Source organism: Doryrhamphus excisus, linkage group LG4 (genome assembly GCF_037039965.1).
Source record: "Doryrhamphus excisus strain RoL-2023G ecotype Guam linkage group LG4, RoL_Dexc_Guam_v1.1, whole genome shotgun sequence".
NCBI lineage: Eukaryota > Metazoa > Chordata > Actinopteri > Syngnathiformes > Syngnathidae > Doryrhamphus > Doryrhamphus excisus.
In genome coordinates this window covers 22,242,194-22,263,050 of record NC_136360.1, presented here as the reverse complement: position 1 = coordinate 22,263,050, position 20,857 = coordinate 22,242,194, and the positions used below count along the sequence as shown (strand labels likewise).

Genomic DNA, 20,857 nt, shown 5'->3' with positions numbered 1-20,857 from the left:
TATTTAAATGCCAATATAATTCTAGGTGATAGCATGCTAATGTTTGCATTGCTAGCGTGCTAATATTGGCATAATAGCATTTTTATCCTGTTTAAGGAGTCGCCACAGTGGATCTTTTTTGATCCGCTTAGTGATTTGCCTTTGCTGACGAATACCAATGATGCTTACTTGTGATAATTGCAAAAAATGCTAGTAAGCTAAGCTAAGCTAACATGCTAACACCTAACATGTTTGTGCTAAGTTTTCATGTACTGTGTCTACCCATGAAAACGGCTAAAAATGCTACTATGCCTACGTATATTAGCATGCTAGCATGCTAACATTTAGAATGATAGTGGTGTTTAAATAGGTGTCTAATCATGTTTCTTTTGTCTTTTTTCCTGATTATGGAGTCGTCAATGCGGATCTTTTTTGATCCGCTTAGTGATATGCCCTTCCTGATGAATACCGATGATGCTTACTTGTGAAAATTGCAATAAAAAATGCTAGTAAGCTAATGTTAGCATGATAGCAATGTTAACATACTAACACCTAACATGATTGTGCTAAGTTTTCATATACTGTGTCTACCCAGGAAAACGGCTAAAAATGCTACTATGCCGATGTTAGCATGCTAGCATGCTAACATCTAGAATGATAGTAGTGTTTAAATAGGTGTCTAATCATGTTTCTTTTGTCTTTTTTCCTGATTATGGAGTCGTCAATGTGGATCTTTTTTGATCCGCTTAGTGATTTTCCCTTCCTGACGAATACCGCAAAAAAATGCTAGTAAGCTAATGTTACACCTAACATGATGATGTTTTCAAGTTTTCATATACTATAAGTGTCTACCCATGAAAGAGTAGACACCTATTTAAACACCAATATCCTTCTAGATGTTAGCATGCTAGCATGCTAATATTTGGCATATTAGCATTTTTAGCCGTTTTCCTGGGTAGATACTTGCAGTATATGAAAACTTAGCACTATCATGTTAGGTGTTAGCATGCTAACATTAGTGTGTTGGCATGCTAACATTCTGCGTGTTAGCATCCTTCAATCATGTATTATGATACTGTAGGTGTATTCATAGCGAGGGTGCCCTCACGTTGGGTCATTTCAACAGTACTGGACGTGGGCGTGACTCAGTTGTCATCGCCATCATGGAGTCTCCATCACGCGTGAGAAGTTGTGCGTCACTCGTGCGCAGTAACACCGACTGATCTGACTTGTGAAAATGCGACGCTTTTCTAAGTATGTTGAAACTTTAGCGCCTTGAAATCATCAAAATTGCACAGAAAATCCATTTTTGAAGTATAAGAGGTGGACTGTTCAGTTTGGGAGGCGGGTTCTTTGGACTAAATCACCACGGGGGGGGGTTGTCTTCACCGCACAAAACCCATCCTTCCATTCATTTTCTATGCCGCTTGAACTATTCATATTTGTTGATCTTTAGTAAAAAATGGATTGGACACGTATGATGCGTACCAAATATGGGTGGACACTGACTCAGGTTTAATCATTTGATTTGTGATAAATTGTATTTTTTTCTCATTCATTCTTTTTCTATGCCGCTAGTCCTCGATCCCAGCTGACTTCAGGCGGGCACATATAAGACAAACAACCATTCACACTCGCCAATTAACACGCTCCAGCATACCCGCGACCTTAATGAGGACAACGCGATCTGTTTTTGGAATCATCTTTTTTTTTTTTTTTTTTTGTCTTTGTAGTAATACTTCGTTTATCAAGATTAGGACGGCCGTAGAGAACGTTGAGATTTTTAAAAATAAGCTCAAGACCCACTTATTTAATTTAGCTTTTAACTCTTGCTCTTAGTATACTCTTTTTTTTAACCTTTGAACTTGACTTTTATCTAATGGTTATTTTATACCCTATACCAGGGGGTCTCAAACATGCGGCCCGCGGGCCAAAAGTGGCCCCCGCAGGACACTTAGCCTTGATATGAAAGTATGATGAAAGATATTTCTTTTTATTCAGTATATACAGTAAATACTTTATTTTCAGGGATATACTGTATATGATTGTTTACATACGATATCCTGGCATGGTATGTTCATAGACAGTTAGTAAAGGTGAAGGCAGGACAAACACTGGAGACATTTGACTCCCTTAACCCTTAGATGCATAAGTGGGTCAAAAATGACCCGGTCAGGTTGTTTTCTTGAAATATTTTCGTAATTAATTTTTTTTTTATCATTTCTTATTCCAGGTATTCCTAAAAAAACATGTTTTTGCTATTATACCGTTCACATTTTTAACTTACCTTTTATACATTTTAAGAAATTTTAGTTTTGTGTTACTACCCCAACCTTCCATAAGTGGGTCAAAAATGACCCGGTCAGGTTGTTTTCTTGAAATATCTTTGTAATGAAAAATTGTTATCATTTCATATTCCAGGTATTCTTCAAAAAACATATTTTTGATATCATGCCATTCACATTTTTAACTTACCTTTTATACATTTTAAGAAATTTTAGTTTTTGTGTTACTACCCCAACCTTCCATAAGTGGGTCAAAAATGACCCGGTCAGGTTGTTTTCTTGAAATATCTTCATAATGAAAATTTTTCATCATTTCATATTCCAGATTGTTGGCAAAATTGTCATTAAAAAGGCATTGATTCTAGTATGGGTGATTTTTGACCCACTTATGGAAGAGTGTCGGGTCCAGTCACTCGTGCATCTAAGGGTTAATTAAGTAATCCTTAAGAGTGGTAGCTCATGGAAGCATACTTCTGAGCTATTATGCAAATAATAATAATAATAATAATAATAATAGCTCAGAAGTATTAGACATTACGACATTTTAGAATGACTTCAGCAAATGTAGTGCACTTTGGAAATCACATTAGAAATGACACATGTTCAATTTCGACAGGACACAATTCCGCATAAAATATCATATAAAGCAAAAAAAAATGGTTAGAAATTCAAATGAGTAATTTCTTTTAGTATTTTTCTTTTTTGAATGTCGCAAACAACAACAGCAGTCTCTTGAGTTTTTAGAGAGGCGATTACCCGCTTAGTGTAGCTAGCTCTCCAGAAAAAAAAACAAAGCACGGCGGGTTACCCAGCATACCTTGCGGTCGTGTCGTCGGGGTGCCATTTTTGCTGTTTATTTTAACATCCGTGTGGTGGCAGTAGATAAGGTTCCATATGTGTAGACTGTATGGAGTCGTAGCACCAAGCTCCTTCAGCTAGTCCCGTTATAATGTGTTTTTATATGTGGCGGTCCAAATGTGTTGAATGGATGTACTGAACAGGAAACGTGATATTTTGTGTTAGCCGAGTGCAAATAATACACATAAGCAAAGCAGTTCATATGTCAAAGGAGATAGTACAACATGTATAATAATAATCTATAGGGAAAAATAATATTCTCATATTAACAATACTTTAAATGCAGGGCATATTAAAATATATAAATATATTTTATATTCAGGGAAAAAAATCCAGTGGAGCGTTTCACGGCCCAGATCCAGTATCCAGTTTTGATTGTTTCTGCTTTTCTATTAAGGGTGACGTCATGGAGGTCATGGGGGGTCACTCTGCAGGCCAGGACTTGTGGGTGCTGGTCGGGCTCCTCTGAGCCTTGGGACTACCCTGGAACACATCATGTGATAAAAGTACAAAAGATTCACTGTAAAGCTGCAAAGCTAGCAGGTTAGTAGTTTTTTTTTGTGTGGAATACGGTACTGATACATTTCGATAAATGATAAAATCCTATTTTGTTTTTCTACACTGAAACAAATGCAGTTGCGTGATTATACCAGCAGAGGGCAGCATTGCTCTCCTGTTTGACTCCTTCAATTGTACCTTTACAGCAGGGGTCTCAAACACGCATGGTATCATGTACCCAGAAAAAATTATTACGTTTGATTCATGTTCATGTTAAAGGTTAAATAACTGTTAATAGTTATCCTCCCTATCCGTGTGGAAGTGGTAAGTTTTTGGCTTTTTTAAGATTAAAGGAAATAACTTGAAGGCTACCGTTTAGGTCGCTAGCTCTCTAGTTTGCGAGTTAGCATGTGTCTCAAGACCCTGCAGTTGCGCAATATGTTGTAAATAAAAAAAAGTATAAATGTGACTATAGTCGTGTTTTGTCATGTCTATAAAAAAAGATAAAGAATTATCTCTCAGAAAATACTTAGCAAAATATGTATAAATCAGGGGTCTCAAACATGCGGCCCCCGGGCCAAATGTGGCCCGCAGGACACTAGTTTGAGGCCCCCGCCTTGATATGAAAGTTTAATGTTAGTGTGGCCCGCGCAAGTTTGATATGGATGCTGTATGGTATCATGTACCCAGAAAAAATTATTACGTTTGATTCATGTTCATGTTAAAGGTTAAATAACTGTTAATAGTTATCCTCCCTATCTGTGTGGAAGTGGTAAGTTTTTGGCTATTTAAGTTGAAAGGAAATAACTTGAAGGCTACCGTTGAGGTCGCTAGCTCTCTAGTTTGCGAGTTAGCATGTGTCTCAAGACCCTGCAGTTGCGCAATATGTTGTGAATAAAAAAAAGTATAAATGTGACTATAGTCGTGTTTTGTCATGTCTATAAAAAAAAGATAAAGAATTATCTCTCAGAAAATACTTAGCAAAATATGTATAAATCAGGGGTCTCAAACATGCGGCCCGCGGGCCAAATGTGGCCCGCAGGACACTAGTTTGAGGCCCCCGCCTTGATATGAAAGTTTAATGTTAGTGCGGCCCCGCGCAAGTTTGATATAGATGCTGTATGGTATCATGTACCCAGAAAAAATTATTACCTTTGATTAATGTTCATGTTAAAGGTTAAATAACTTAATAGTATTCCTCCCTATCCGTGTGGAAGTGGTAAGTTTTTGGCTATTTAAGTTGAAAGGAAATAACTTGAAGGCTACCGTTGAGGTCGCTAGCTCTCTAGTTTGCGAGTTAGCATGTGTCTCAAGACCCTGCAGTTGCGCAATATGTTGTAAATAAAAAGAGTATAAATGTGACTATAGTCGTGTTTTGTCATGTCTACAGGGCTCTAATAATGCTTTGTTCATTTTAATCTGAAAAAAATAACACATTTGATGATTATTTCTCAAGTATTCAATATAATAATATCGGACATTGTTGTGTGTACGTGAACAACACAAATGACTCACCGCAGCATCCTGGGATTTGGCATAGTTCATATGGGCGTAGAGCAGCACAGCCGTGTCATTGTGAGACGCCTCCAGTGCGATGGACAAAGCATTGCTGCCATCCTGCAGTCCAAAGAATCAAAAACAAATGAATTTGAGATGCTAATACTGTGTACTGACGATGGCGTAGATAATTAATAGTCCTGTTTTGTTTTGTTTTTTTCATCTTGTGAGCGTGGAGTTGTGTAAGCGGGGTTGGACTTTCCCCACCACTGAGAGTCCAGCAGTGCTGTAATGAAACACAGTCCGGCAGCATCGGACTCATTGTGGCTCACTGTCTGTCTGGGTGTTTCTTTTCCCATGCAGACTAATAATAAATCTCAATAGGTTATACAAGTCAGCTGATTATGGTAATGGTTTAATTTCATTTGAACATGCATCAGATTACAATTGAATGCATCACATAATCAGTTCACAGTTCCACATGTCCAAAGGGAGTAGGAAGAAGCAAAGCTTATTAAATCCTACCCCTCCATCTGGTATTTTTACAATCAGTAACTGTTACATTTGTTCACTTCCTGTCTTTCTAATATATATATTGTTCATTTTAAATTTTTTTTAAATATTTTTTAAAAATGAATTATTTATTTTTAATTAAATTAAATTTAAAAAACAAACAAATTTTTTTTATTTATTTATTTTTTTAATTAATTTTTATGTCACATACCGAAGTACTCGGTGATATGAGCATCCAATGCCATAATGGGTACCATAGTAAGTGTCAATATAGTGATATATATAGCACATCATGACTGGTTCAAGACTCTTCATCCTTGTATTTAGCAAACATCAACTGCTTTTTTTAAGTAATATTTTTTCTATGTATGTATTTACTAGTTTCATTTTTATTTTTTCTGTTTTTATTGAAGCCAAACCAAATTGACAAATGGTCTCAAAGTATAGGATAGAAATATTCCAATAGTTATTATTTTTATTTAAGTCATCCTAGTTTTTTTGGGTTTTTTTTTAGAATTTTATTTTACAATTATTTGTATTATTTTATTCACGACTTTTATTTAAGTCATTTTTGCTTTTGAATTATTTGTATTTTTTTGACATTTATTGAAGTGATTTTTGGTTTTGAATTATTTTTTGAATTATTTATATAATTGTTGTCGACTTTTATTTCATTCATTTTTATTTTGGAAATTTTTTTATGATTTATAAGACTTAAGTCATGTTAATTTTTGAATTATTTCAAAATTTTAAATTTTTGGGGAATTGTTTGTATCTTTTTTTAGACTTTTGTCATTTTAATTTTTCAGTATTTTTATTATTTTTTAGACTCATATTTAAGTTTTCTTTTTTTAGACTATTAAGTAATTCTTTTTTAAGAAAAAAAATATTTTAAACATATATTACTTTTTATAATAACGTTTTCATTGTTATAATATAGCAATATTTTCTTTGGTAGTTGGTGTTTGTGACATATATTTTCTCTCACAGGCAATCCGTACTGTCTTGTCAAACATTTGCAGCATTTCTTGAAATGCTGCCTTTTCAACTGTTAAAGAGCAGCTTTTCCATCTGCGGTGACTTACTGTGATAAATGATATAACATTTTGCGCTATTCCGTTTGTGTTTACTTCATCAACTAAACGTCTCCATGAGTGTTGACCGTCAGGACGAAAAAACTACGCACGCGTCTCCGTGTTTAGTTTTTTCCCAGATGGGAAAACTGTCGGATGGATATGTTTGAGGTGGGAAGTTTATTTTGCGATGAAGCAAGGAAACTAAAACTCGTCGATTTTAAGGGCTAAATTAACATAAAATAGTAACACAGCTAACATGACAAAACAATGCTCGTGCGTGTGAAGTACTCGAACATCTGCTGCATTTCTTACATTGTCGACAATGGCGATGTTACAACCGGGCTGTTCCAGGAGGAGTTTGACAATCTCGGCGCGGCCGTGCTCGCTGGCGCACATCAACGCCGTGGAGCCTTCGTCATCCTGCACGTTGACGTCGGCGCCGCACTCCAGAAGCGCCTCCACCATCTCCTGACGTCCGTGACTCACGGCGAGCATCAGCGCCGTCTGGCCTGCCTGCAACGGTAACAAATTGGAATATTAGGCTGTCTCCATGCGTTGTTCTAGAAAGCCTGGCTGATTCACGGCTTAAATACGTCAGCACTCAAATTTAGATCATAAATAGCCAGGCAGAGTCCAAAAGGTTCTCTCTAAGTTCCTGTTGCATGCTTTGTTTCGAGGTCCTCGCAGCAACAACAACTACAAGCAAAGGTAATTGGATTTAAAACAGTGACGCCAGACGGTCTTATGACTTTCGTACGCAGTCGAGAACCTGATTAAATCATCAGAACTGATAAAGTCAAAAAGATTATCCAAATGAACATATTTGCTTTATCGCGTTCAGCCTGTAGAGGACAGGATTATTATACAATCGTCTCGTTTGAATCGGAATTACAATTAATTTCCCGTGAATTCTTTCCATGATCCAAATTGTTCTTTACGTGATCCAAATTGTTTTTTACGTGATCCAAATTGTTTTTTACGTGATCCAAATTGTTCTTTACGTGATCCAAATTGTTCTTTACGTGATCCAAATTGTTCTTTACGTGATCCAAATTGTTCTTTACGTGATTTAAATTGTGCTTTACTTGATCCAAATTGTTCTTTACGTGATTTAAATTGTTCTTTACATGATCCAAATTGTTCTTTACGTGATCCAAATTGTTCTTTACGTGATCCAAATTGTTCTTTACGTGATCCAAATTGTTCTTTACGTGATTTAAATTGTGCTTTACTTGATCCAAATTGTTCTTTACGTGATTTAAATTGTTCTTTACATGATCCAAATTGTTCTTTACGTGATCCAAATTGTTCTTTACCTGATCCAAATTGTTCTTTACCTGATCCAAATTGTTCTTTACCTGATCCAAATTGTTCTTTACCTGATCCAAATTGTTCTTTCCGTGATCCAAATTGTTCTTTACCTGATCCAAATCGTTCTTTACGTGATCCAAATCGTTCTCTACGTGATCCAAATTGTTATTTATGTGATCCAAATTGTTCTTTATGTGATCCAAATTGTTCTTTAATGATCAAAATTGTTCTTTACATGACCAAAATATTTTTCCATGACCAAAATATTTTTCCATGATCAAAAGTGTTCTTTTTATGATCCAAATTGGTCTTTCCGTGATCCAAATTGTTCTTTCCATGATCCAAATTGTTCTTTCCATGATCCAAATTGTTCTTTCCATGATCCAAATTGTTCTTTCCGTGATCCAAATTGTTCTTTCCGTGATCCAAATTGTTCTCTACGTGATCCAAATTGTTCTCTACGTGATCCAAATTGTTCTTTCCGTGATCCAAATTGTTCTTTCCGTGATCCAAATTGTTCTTTCCGTGATCCAAATGGTTCTTTCCATGATCCAAATGGTTCTTTCCATGATCCAAATGGTTCTTTCCATGATCCAAATGGTTCTTTCCATGATCCAAATAGTTCTTTCCATGATCCAAATAGTTCTTTCCATGATCCAAATTGTTCTTTCCATGATCCAAATTGTTCTTTCCATGATCCAAATTGTTCTTTCCATGATCCAAATGGTTCTTTCCATGATCCAAATAGTAAATGTGAAATCATCCATCAGTCAAATGAGTGAATTCCCCTCCCATGTCTGGACCTTGTTTTTCTGCTGGTATACTGGAAAAGCGGTCAAAATGAGAATCCCCTGAAGCTTCCATGATGAGAAGAGGAGCTGGTTGTCATTGTGTTGGCTAATTGTACACTTATGATTTCACTTGGGGCTCCAAATATTGCTTTATAGTCATATTATTATTATTATTATAACCGGGTCCAAACCGACCCTAACAATACAGTGGTCATAATTTCAACCAGACCATTTCAAAATGTAATTTAAAAATTTTTTTTTGGTTTTATTTAGTTGAAATGGAGTTTCCTGACAAAGTCAAAAAGCCTTGATGCAATAAACAAATGTTATGTGATTCTTCTTATGCATTAAAATGTAAAACGGGTCAATGCCGACCCTAACACAAGAGGAGGGTTGTGGGGCAAGGCTAATTTATGTCTTCTATAGTTCTAATCTTGTATCGCAGGAGGCCATTACTCAATATAGCAGTCTGAATCACAAAGACGGCTAAACTCATCATACAGCAACTGGACACTCAGATCTAAAAAAATATACAGACTTGTACCAGTTTAAAATGGAAAAAAAAAACTTTAAAGTTTACCCATAATGCATATGCGTCTGAGCAAAGATTTCATCTGTGCCTGCCGGGGCGCTGCATTGATATCAGCCTCCCTCTGGGCTCCTCTGTTGCGATACCCCGATAAGAAAGACGGTAACATACCTGGCTGGCCTTGGCGTTGACGTTGCCTTTACTGAAGAGCTTCTTGACCACGGACATGTCGTCGTCCTCCTTCACGGTCGACAGAGCAGCCAGCATGATGGCCGTGTAGCCCGCCTTGTTCTGCTTATCCACGCAGCACATGTCTGGAGATAAATATATAAATAGAAATATATAAATAGAAATATAATATGAATAGTAACACCTGCATGAAGAAACGCACCTATACAAAAGATAGTTTAACAATATGTTTCTTATTTTTCAAAAATAATGCCAAACAGAAGTAGGTTTTGTCTTGCATAGGGGCCCCATGTTGCAGGGAGCCACTGCAGCCACCAGATGGCGCTGTGGCGAACAAAGCTTGTGTGTGTGTGATAACATTGTGTTGTACAGGACCGGAGCAGAACTGGACTGGAACAGTATCTTCTAGCTTAATGTTTCTTCATATTATTATTTCTTTATATATTTTATATATATATATATATATCTTATTATATATATTATATATATTTCTTTATGTCTAAGGTGAAAAAAATCTGCTTGTTTTTTTTTTCAATTTTCTTCGAGCTTAATGTTTCTTTATATTATTATTTCTTTATATTTTTTATACATTTTTTAAATTATATTATGATATAATATATATATATTTATAATATATATAAAATATAATATATATATATTTCTTTATATCTAAGGTAAAAAAAAATAAGGTATACGGTAAAATATAGTATAAGTAAATAAAGTATAAGGTAAAATAAGGTAAAAAAATCTGCTGTTTTTTTTTTCAATTTTCTTCGAGCTTAATGTTTCTTTATATTATTATTTCTTTATATTTTTTATATATTTTTTAAATTATATTATGATATAATATATATATATATAAAATATAATATATATATTTCTTTATATCTAAGGTAAAAAAAATAAGGTATACGATAAAATATAGTATAAGTAAATAAAGTATAAGGTAAAAAAAAGTTTTTTGTTTTTTGTATTTTTTTCAATTTTCTTTATTATTTCTTTATATTATATATATATATATATATTAATATATTATTATATATAATAATATAATATAAATATATTTCTTTATATCTAAGGTAAAAAAAAATCTGCTGTTTTTTTGTTTTTTGTATTTTTTTCAATTGTCTTCTAGCTTAATGTTTCTTTATATTATTATTTCTTTATATTTTTATACACATATTTTTATTATTATATATATATATTTTAATATATATATATATAAATATAATATCATATAAATATATATATATACATTATATATATTTCTTTATATCTAAGGTTAAAAAAAATCTGTTTTGTTTTTGTATTTTTTTCAATTTTCTTCTAGCTGTCTTTATATTATTATTTCTTTATTTTTTATATTTTTTTATTATATATATATTATAAATATATTTCTTTATATCTAAGGTAAAAAAAAATCTGCAGTTTTTTTTGTTTTTTGTATTTTTTTTTCAATTTTCTTCTCATACATTTTTTTCTTCTTAATAATAATAATAATATTATCTTTATTTTCACTATATTTTGACTTTATCATAGTATTAGAAAGTATAACTTTTACCCAAAAGTCTTTAATATTTCAACTTCTCTTGCTATTATGATTTTATTCTGCTAATATTTTGTCTTCATTCTTGAAAAATGACTGCTTTCTTTCTCGTGTGCTGCTGCTCTTTTTGGATGAATTCTATTTTTAGGACGGACCAATAAAAAACCACTTTGGCCGTCCCTGGTCTAAGAGATACCAAGGAGGTCTACCACCACTGACCCGTGTCCAGCAGCAGGTCCACCACACCAAAGTTGGAGTGCGAGACGCTGTAGTGCAGAGCGGTGTTGCCGTTGCCGTCGGTCATGTTGACCACGTGCTCCAACAGCAGTGAAGACACCTCCAAGAACGCCATCAGGTAGTCGGAGACCCGCGAGGGCTGAGCCATCTTGGCGCTGGAGATGCGGAACCACTCCAGCTGGACGGTGTGGGTGCTGGCGAGCTGCAGGTACGTTTCATTAAATCACATTTACATACGTATGTACTCCAGGTTTTCCACATATTTTATTACATTTATATTTTAGAATTTAGAATAATTTTTGCACTGTGCACAAGTGGTTAGCACACAGGTCTCACAGCTAGGAGACCCAAGTTCAATTGCACCCTCGGCCATCTCTGTGTGGAGCTTCCACATTGATAGTAACACACATGAGCATGAGTCTTAATTTTTGTCTGCAATTGCATATTTTCTCTTATTATTATATTGGGTATATGAATGTAAAGTTGACTATAGGGATGTTATATCACGTTTAGATGGCTCTAATCGTGTTAAAACCATATTTGGGAGTTGGTAAATGGGATTCCGATGCTCTAACTAAATATTTCATTCATAATTAAGGAGTCCTACTTCCGGGCTGCACGGCGGAAAAGTGGTTAGCGCGCAGACCTCACGGCTAGGAGACCCGAGTTCAATTCCACCCTGGTTAATTGGCGACTGCAAATTGTCCATAGGTATGAATGTGCAGCAAATGAATGAATGAATAATATTAATATGAGGCTGCACGGTGGATGAGTGGTTAGCACGCAGGCCTCGCAGCTAGGACACCCGAGTTCAATTCCACCAATTGCATGTTCTCCCCGTGCATGCGTGGGTTTTCTCCGGGTATTTCCTCCCACATTCCAAAAAAAACATGCTAGGTTAATTAGCGACTCCAAATTGTCCATAGGTATGAATGTGAGTGTGAATGGTTGTTTGTCTATATGTGCCCTGTGATTGGCTGGCCACCAGTCCAGGGTGTATCTCGCCCGAAGACAGCTGGGATAGGCTCCAGCACCCCCGCCACCCTTGTGAAGATAAGCGGTAGCAAATGAATGAATGAATGAATAATATTAATATGAGGCTGCACGGTGGTTGAGTGGTTAGCACACAGGCCTCGCAGCTAGGACACCCGAGTTCAATTCCACCAATTGCATGTTCTCCCCGTGCATGCGTGGGTTTTCTCCGGGTACTCCGATTTCCTCCCACATTCCAAAAAAAACATGCTAGGTTAATTAGCGACTCCAAATTGTCCATAGGTATGAATGTGAGTGTGAATGGTTGTTTGTCTATATGTGCCCTGTGATTGGCTGGCCACCAGTCCAGGGTGTACCCCGCCTTTCTCGTCCGAAGACAGCTGGGATAGGCTCCAGCACCCCCACAACAGTATCACTCGGATACTGTGAACATCCAGCAGCAACACAACATTTTGGCATGACTACTATTTTTATGAAAAATATACTGAACTGAGTGGTTAGCACACAGGCTTCACAGCTCGGAGACCCAAGTTCAATTCCATCCTCGGCCATCTCTGTGTGGGATAGGCCCCAGCACCCACGCGACCTCATGAGAATAAGCGGTAGCAAATGAATGAATGAATGATTAGCTTTTTAGCTCACTAGCTTATTAGCTAGTGGGCGTCTCAAGTCTCTGCAGCATCAGAGTTGCACTGCGATGTACAAACAATGAATAACAGGAGAGTAATGGGGACTATAGGGGTGTTATTTCATGTATACATGTCTCTAATAATGTTAAAAACCTTATTGGGAAAGTCATACACAGTTGTGCATGTGCCCTGTGATTGATTGGTGTACCCCGCCTCTCGCCTGAAGACAGCTGGGATAGGCTCCAGCACCCCTCAATGACCCTCGTGAGTTAAAGCGGTAAAAAATGAATGAATGAATGAATTTTGTCTCTTTTTAGGTTTGTTATTTCTTGAATTTAATATCAAAATGCTTGCAACTTTCTTTGGTTGCATTTTGGTTATTGGGATGAATAATGGAATATTAAATAACTCATGGCAAAACAGGAAGGTGTTGCTCTCACTGCCACTTTGTGTCTTTGGGAAGAGTCACATAAAGAATCACATCTTCACTGAAGGTAAAATACAACTTTTGGAATTGTTTTCCGACACTGTAATTGTAAAACTATAAAAACGCGTTTTGTGTTGGCTTTCTGGATTTACGTTAATTTTCTGATCGGTTGAAATCGGACCTTCTGTAACGAATTAAAGACACTAATCAAGGTTCCATCAAGGTCATCGCCGATAAACGATTGCTTGAACCAGGCTTCAGTAATTAGAGAATAGAATGAAGATAGAATAGTTTAAAAGAAACATGCATGGACGCACCACTTCCTTACTCTTCAGTGATTGGACGTCGTCATTGAGGTGATTCTTCAGAATGAGACAAGCTTCACGCATTTTGGAGCTCAGCTCAAACCTGTTCAGTAAAAACAAATATTCGACTTAATAAGAGTTAAATCCGGACGTATTAGCAGCGTGAGTTCCTACTTTTCTTTTACGCCATCAGATGAGAAATCGGATGCTCTGAGGGTTTCTTCGTCCGTGTCGCTCTCATCCAAGTTGACGTTTCTTTCCTCCTCTGATGTTTCTTCCTCCACATCCACCTCATCCTCCTCCGTGCTATCTAGGCAGTCCCCGTCTCCGCTTTCTTCAGAGGTGCTTCCCGCTTCCTCCTCCTCGTCTTCCTCTTCACTAGACGTGGATTCATATCTGCTGATGAGAATTTTTAATGCTGCAATTAAGTGGAATTAATCCTCACTTATCATTAAGTTTATAAGGTTAATATAGTGGCTGCAACAGTATCCTGTGTTGTTATTGTTAGAATAATTAGTATTCTGGCTGCACGGTGGATAAGTGGGTAGCACGCAGGCCTCACAGCTAGGACACCCGAGTTCAATTCCACCCTCGACCATCTCTGTGTGGAGCTTCCACATTGATAGTAACACACGAGTACGAGTCTTAATTTTGCACAGTGGACAAGTGGTTAGCACACAGGTCTCACAGCTAGGAGACCCGAGTTCAATTCCACCCTCGACCATCTCTGTGTGGAGCTTCCACATTGATAGTAACACACGAGTACGAGTCTTCATTTTGCACAGTGGACAAGTGGTTAGCACACAGGTCTCACAGCTAGGCGACCCGAGTTCAATTCCACCCTCGGCCATCTCTGTTTGGAGCTTCCACATTGATAGTAACACACGAGTATGAGTCTTAATTTTGCACGGTGGTCAAGTGGTTAGCACATAGGTCTCACAGCTAGGAGACCCGAGTTCAATTCCACCCTCGACCATCTCTGTGTGGAGCTTCCACATTGATAGTAACACACATGAGCATGAGTCTTAATTTTTGCACGGTGGTCAAGTGGTAAGCACAAAGGTCTCACAGCTAGGAGACCCGAGTTCAATTCCACCCTCGACCATCTCTGTGTGGAGCTTCCACATTGATAGTAACACACGAGTACGAGTCTTAATTTTGCACAGTGGGCAAGTGGTTAGCACACAGGTCTCACAGCTAGGAGACCCGAGTTCAATTCCACCCTCGACCATCTCTGTGTGGAGCTTCCACATTGATAGTAACACACGAGTACGAGTCTTAATTTTGCACAGTGGATAAGTGGTTAGCACACAGGTCTCACAGCTAGGCGACCCGAGTTCAATTCCACCCTCGGCCATCTCTGTTTGGAGCTTCCACATTGATAGTAACACACGAGTATGAGTCTTAATTTTGCACGGTGGTCAAGTGGTTAGCACATAGGTCTCACAGCTAGGAGACCCGAGTTCAATTCCACCCTCGACCATCTCTGTGTGGAGCTTCCACATTGATAGTAACACACATGAGCATGAGTCTTAATTTTTGCACGGTAGTCAAGTGGTTAGCACAAAAGTCTCACAGCTAGGAGACCCGAGTTCAATTCCACCCTCGACCATCTCTGTGTGGAGCTTCCACATTGATAGTAACACACGAGTACGAGTCTTAATTTTGCACGGTGGTCAAGTGGTTAGCACAAAGGTCTCATAGCAAGGAGACCCGAGTTCAATTGCACCCTCGACCATCTCAGTGGTTAGCACACAGGCCTCACAGCTAGGAGACCCGAGTTCAATTCCACCCTCGGCCATCTCTGTGTGGAGCTTCCACTTTGATAGTAACACACATGAGCATGAGTCTTCATTTTTGCACGGTGGTCAAGTTGTTAGCACAAAGGTCTCACAGCTAGGAGACCCGAGTTCAATTCCACCCTCGGCCATCTCTGTGTGGAGCTTCCAATTTGATAGTAACACACATGAGCATGAGTCTGAATTTTTGCACGGTGGGCAAGTGGTTAGCACAAAGGTCTCACAGCTAGGAGACCTGAGTTCAATTCCACCCTCGGCCATCTCTGTGTGGAGCTTCCAATTTGATAGTAACACACATGAGCATGAGTCTTAATTTTTGCACGGTGGACAAGTGGTTAGCACACAGGTCTCACAGCTAGGAGACCCGAGTTCAATTCCACCCTGGTTAATTAGCGACTCCAAATTGTCCATAGGTATGAATGTGAGTGTGAATGGTTGTTTGTCTATATGTGCCCTGTGATTGGCTGGCCACCAAATAATTAACAGTGTGTATGAGTATGAGGTATGAACTAGTATGAACTAGTATGAACTAGTATGAACTGGATGAAAGTATATGAAATAGTACATGTTTATCATGTTTATCCATTCCGACATACAAGAGGAACACCTACCCTCCATTTAGGATACCAACAAACTGTAAGCTCTTCTTGCCTGCTGTGCGATTCTCACCCGAGCCGTTACCATCCTTCCTCTTCATGATGGACTTCAGCATCCCTGTTTGCATTCGGGATGAAACTCATCATTAACATGGCACAACATTGACATGATTCCCGGATTCCCTATTCATGAAGATAGCGAGATATCCTGGTCTCTCTTGGAGTAAACATGCTTCTACAAGGTCTCAAGTATTGATCATTTTTAGGTCACGGCAAAACACTGACATCATTGCAACTGAGTAAAGCATTTCATTGGAGGACAAATACGAATGGATTGCACTGCAATGTACCAGCAGAAAAACAAGGTCCAGACATGGGAGGGGAATTCACTCATTTGACTGATGGATGATTTCACATTTACTATTTGGATCATGGAAAGAACAATTTGGATCATGGAAAGAACAATTTGGATCATGGAAAGAACAATTTGGATCATGGAAAGAACAATTTGGATCACGGAAGGAACAATTTGGATTATGGAAAGAAGAATGTGGATCATGGAAAGAACAATTTGGATCACGGAAAGAACAATTTGGATCATGTAAAGAACAATTTGAATCACGGAAAGAACAATTTGGATCGTGGAAAGAACAATTTGGATCATGCAAGGAACAATTTGGATCATGCAAAGAACCATTTGGATCACAGAAAGAACAATTTGGATCGTGGAAAGAACCATTTGGATCATGTAAAGAACAATTTGGACCACGTAAAGAACAATTTGGACCACGTAAAGAACAATTTGGACCACGGAAAGAACAATTTGGATCATGTAAAGAACAATTTGGATCGTGGAAAGAACAATTTGGATCGTGGAAAGAACAATTTGGATCGTGGAAAGAACCATTTGGATCGTGGAAAGAACAATTTGGATCATGTAAAGAACAATTTGGATCATGTAAAGAACAATTTGGATCGTGTAAAGAACAATTTGGATCGTGTAAAGAACAATTTGGATCGTGTAAAGAACAATTTGGATCATGGAAAGAAAAATCTGGATCATGGAAAGAACAATTTGGATCACGGAAAGAACAATTTGGATCACGGAAAGAACAATTTGGATCACGGAAAGAACAATTTGGATCACGGAAAGAACAATTTGGATCTTGTAAAGAACAATTTGGATCATGGAAAGAACAATTTGAATCATGAAAAGAACAATTTGGATCACGGAAAGAACAATTTGGACATGTAAAGAACAATTCAGATCGTGGAAAGAACAATTCAGATGGTGGAAAGAAAAATTTGGATCATGGAAAGAACAATTCAGATCGTGGAAAGAACAATTCAGATGGTGTAAAGAAAAATTTGGATCGTGGAAAGAACAATTCAGATCGTGGAAAGAACAATTTGGATCATGTAGAGAACAATTTACTGGTCAAAGGTTCCTGATGTCATCAAGAACATCAGTTATGTAAACATCGATGTAAACATCAAGATACCTGTTTTGATGTTGCAGGGCATCGTTCCGTCCTCCTGGTGTCCTCCTTTCTCCTCAGCTATACTGACCTCCTCCTCCGGTAAGACTTTATAATCAGTCATGGTCATCTGTCTCTTCTTTAGCACTTTATGTTCTTCTATGTTTTCATCAAACATATTTTCATACTGGGAACCAGTGCTGACCATGACACTTGGAACTGGTTCTTCTGGTTTGATTATAGGATCAGTTTGGGCGCCTTGCTCGGTCGTGTGCGGTTGTAAGCTATCGCCTGTACTTGCGTCCGTCGTTTCCGGACAGCAGAAAACCGCGGAATCCTTTAAGGTAAAGGATATGGTTTCAATCTGGGCGTCCTTTAAAACGGGTTTTGCGAGAACTTCCTTCTCGGAGGTGACTTTGGATGTCATGTGATCAATCTGGGCTCTGAGAGTTCCCAAGTCATTGCCGGTGACGCTGAGTTGGTTCTCCAGATCAGTAATAGACTCCTGCTGGAATTTAATGGTGTCCTGTAAGGTGTCCATCTCGCGTTGCGTCTCAGACGTCAAGCCGAGTAATGACTCCGTTACCCAAACCCCGGCATCCACTGTCTCGGATCTGAATTGTGTTGCTTCATCGCAAACTGCAGGGCTTTCAGTCCCGGTGCTCTTCTCGCAAACGTGGATCTCGGTTCCTTCAGAGGCATCTCTCAGATTGTGGTTGAAATAGAAAACCACTGAGTCCATTGGTTGATCATGTCCAACAGCTATGGATTTCTTCTCCACTGACACCTTCACTGGAACCTTCAATGCGGCTTTGGATGAAGGTTCTTCCTTTCCTTCAAATTTCTCAGCCAGCTTCTTCAGTTCTGCGGATTTTCCATGGTTTTTGTGAGAAGGTGAAGTTGAGGAGCTTAATCGATTTTGGATACTTTCTACGGTCTGGGTAGACACGGTCTTGGCTGCTTTGGTCTCCTGAAGTGCTATCAAGAGCACGTCTTTCTCGGCACGAAGTTCAGCCACCTCTTTTTCCAGCGCCGGAACTCCTTTCACTCGTTCCTCCATCTCCTTCAGTTGCTTCAAGGCCGTCGCCATCTGCTCTCTGACTGTCTGCAGCTGGCTGGGCGGCACCGGAGTCGCTGCCGGAGTGGTGCGTCCGGAGGTTTGAGGACTGGGTTTAGTCCAGATACTTTGCAGAGGTTGAGCTTGGGGGGGCAGCAGCTTGGGGGGATCCGCAAACTGGAACCGGCCGCCATTCTGGTGATGGTGGCTCTGTTCCTGCTGTAATCGCCGACTGGTTTCCAAAAGAGTCCGCTCGACTCTGGGGTTGCGTTGCGGCGGCGGAGGTGGGATTCTGGCGCCGGCAGACAGCGGGGGGGCACCAAGGAGCGTCACAGAGAGCCCTTCACAAGGCGCCGAACCGAGGCGATTTCGTGGCGGCGGCAGAGGAGGGGCTCTGCCATCCTCGCTAGCGGGGGAAGAGAGAGACTCCGTGGATGTCCAACCACTGGTGCGCCCGCCCGCACTCGGACATCTTTGAGAGGTCTTGAGCCCCCGTCCGGCGCGACGAGATGTGACAGCTGCTCTGCGAATGTTATGCCCGCTTTCGATCTCTTCCACATATTTCAGGAAGTCCAGATCAAGCTGGAAACCATATGGTGTTTGGACGGAGTACGATGCCGGCTGGTCAGCTTCCTCTTGAGTGGAGTAGAGGAATGAAGAGCCCAAATCTGCAGGAAGAACAGACATGTGACTGAACAATGCAGCATACCTTAACAAATTAATTTCCACCATAAAGGATTCAATGTCAATAAATGGAATATTTTCATAGTTAGAGCATAAAAAACCTGTTTATGACTTTCCCAATGAGGTTTTTAACATTATTAGAGACATGTATACATGAAATAACACCCCTATAGTCCTATTCTTCATTGTTTACATCGCAGTGCAACTCTGATGCTGCAGAGACTTGAGACGCTAGTGAGCTAAAAAGCTAATAATTTATTCATTTTCTGCCGCTTATCCTCATGAGGTCGCATGGATGCTGGAGCCTATCCCAGCTGTCTTCGCTACACCCTGGACTGGTGGCAAGCCAATCACAGGGCACATATAGACAAACAACCATTCACACTCACATTCATACCTATGGACAATTTGGAGTCGCTAATTAACCTAGCATGTTTTTGAGTTGGCCGAAGATGGAATTGAACTAGGGTCTCCTAGCTGTGAAGCCTGTGTGCTAACCACCCGGCCGCTGTGCAGCCCTGGTTCAGTATATTTTCCATCAAAATAGTAGTCATGCCAAAATGTTGTGTTGCTGCCGGATGTTCACAGTATCCAAGTGATACTGTTGTGGGGGTGCTGGAGCCTATCCCAGCTGTCTTCGGGCTAGAGAGGCGGGGTACACCCTAGACTGGTGGCCAGCCAATCACAGGGCACATATAGACAAACAACCATTCACACTCACATTCATACCTATGGACTAATTAACCTAGCATGTTTTTGGAATGTGGGAGGAAACCGGAGTACCAATGTGGCTAGGGTGGAATTGAACCCTGGTTTCCTAGCACCTCCGCTCGACCGCTGTGCAGCCCAAAATCTAATCAGTTCGCGTTTCAAACTGAGTGGGGAAGAAAATAAAAAGCCAAAATCTACCACTTCCACATGGAACGGGAGGTGAACTTTTTTTCCCTTTCAAATGCAAGACAAAATGTCCCATTACTGCCACCTAGTGACCAGAATACCACATATTTCAGTATGTTGTGACTAATAATAGACCATAGTCCATAATAGACCATGACGGCCATGATTGTACTGTAAAACAAAGCAGAGACATGACCACGTACTTACCAGGCAACTTAGTGTTAACTTGCACGGACTGAGTCATCTTTCAGGTGGGGGACCTTTCAGCACATAGAGCCTCAAACAACACCTGGCGAAGAAAACACAGCGACGTGATTGCGTTTGTCATCCATGACAAAGACAGAAAAGTGATGTCATCAGCGAAGCATTTCCCTTCAGTTTGGTGCATATATATATATATATATATATATATATATATATATATACACATAATGTACAGTATATGCCTAAAGACAAACATCGCTGTAGAATTGTTCCCTCTTGGTTAGCATTTCTTTCAGTTTGAGTCGGACCAAGATTTCCCAACATTTATTGAGGCACAAGGCACATACAATGGAACCTTGGTTTGCGTACGCCCCGGTTAGCATGTTTTTATTTATTATCAAAAATTTATTCAAAAATTAACAACAATTTATTCGGTTAGCGTTTGTTTCAGTTTGAGTTGGACCAATATTTCTCAACAT

General features: G+C 39.0%; 1 protein-coding gene across 1 annotated transcript; it reads right to left on the bottom strand.

The window, feature by feature from the left end:
* Positions 1-1,942: 1,942 nt before the first annotated feature.
* Positions 1,943-20,507, bottom strand: kank3 (KN motif and ankyrin repeat domains 3). The gene is made up of 10 exons (XM_078790370.1): positions 20,382-20,507; positions 17,561-19,261; positions 16,074-16,176; positions 13,838-14,059; positions 13,676-13,766; positions 11,292-11,511; positions 9,509-9,651; positions 7,019-7,219; positions 5,136-5,237; positions 1,943-3,605 (listed from the first exon to the last, which is right to left on the bottom strand). Exons 1-10 carry the CDS (start codon positions 20,416-20,418, stop codon positions 3,546-3,548), a joined length of 2,880 nt encoding a protein of 959 aa, XP_078646496.1. The 5' UTR covers positions 20,419-20,507; the 3' UTR covers positions 1,943-3,545.
* Positions 20,508-20,857: the final 350 nt, after the last annotated feature.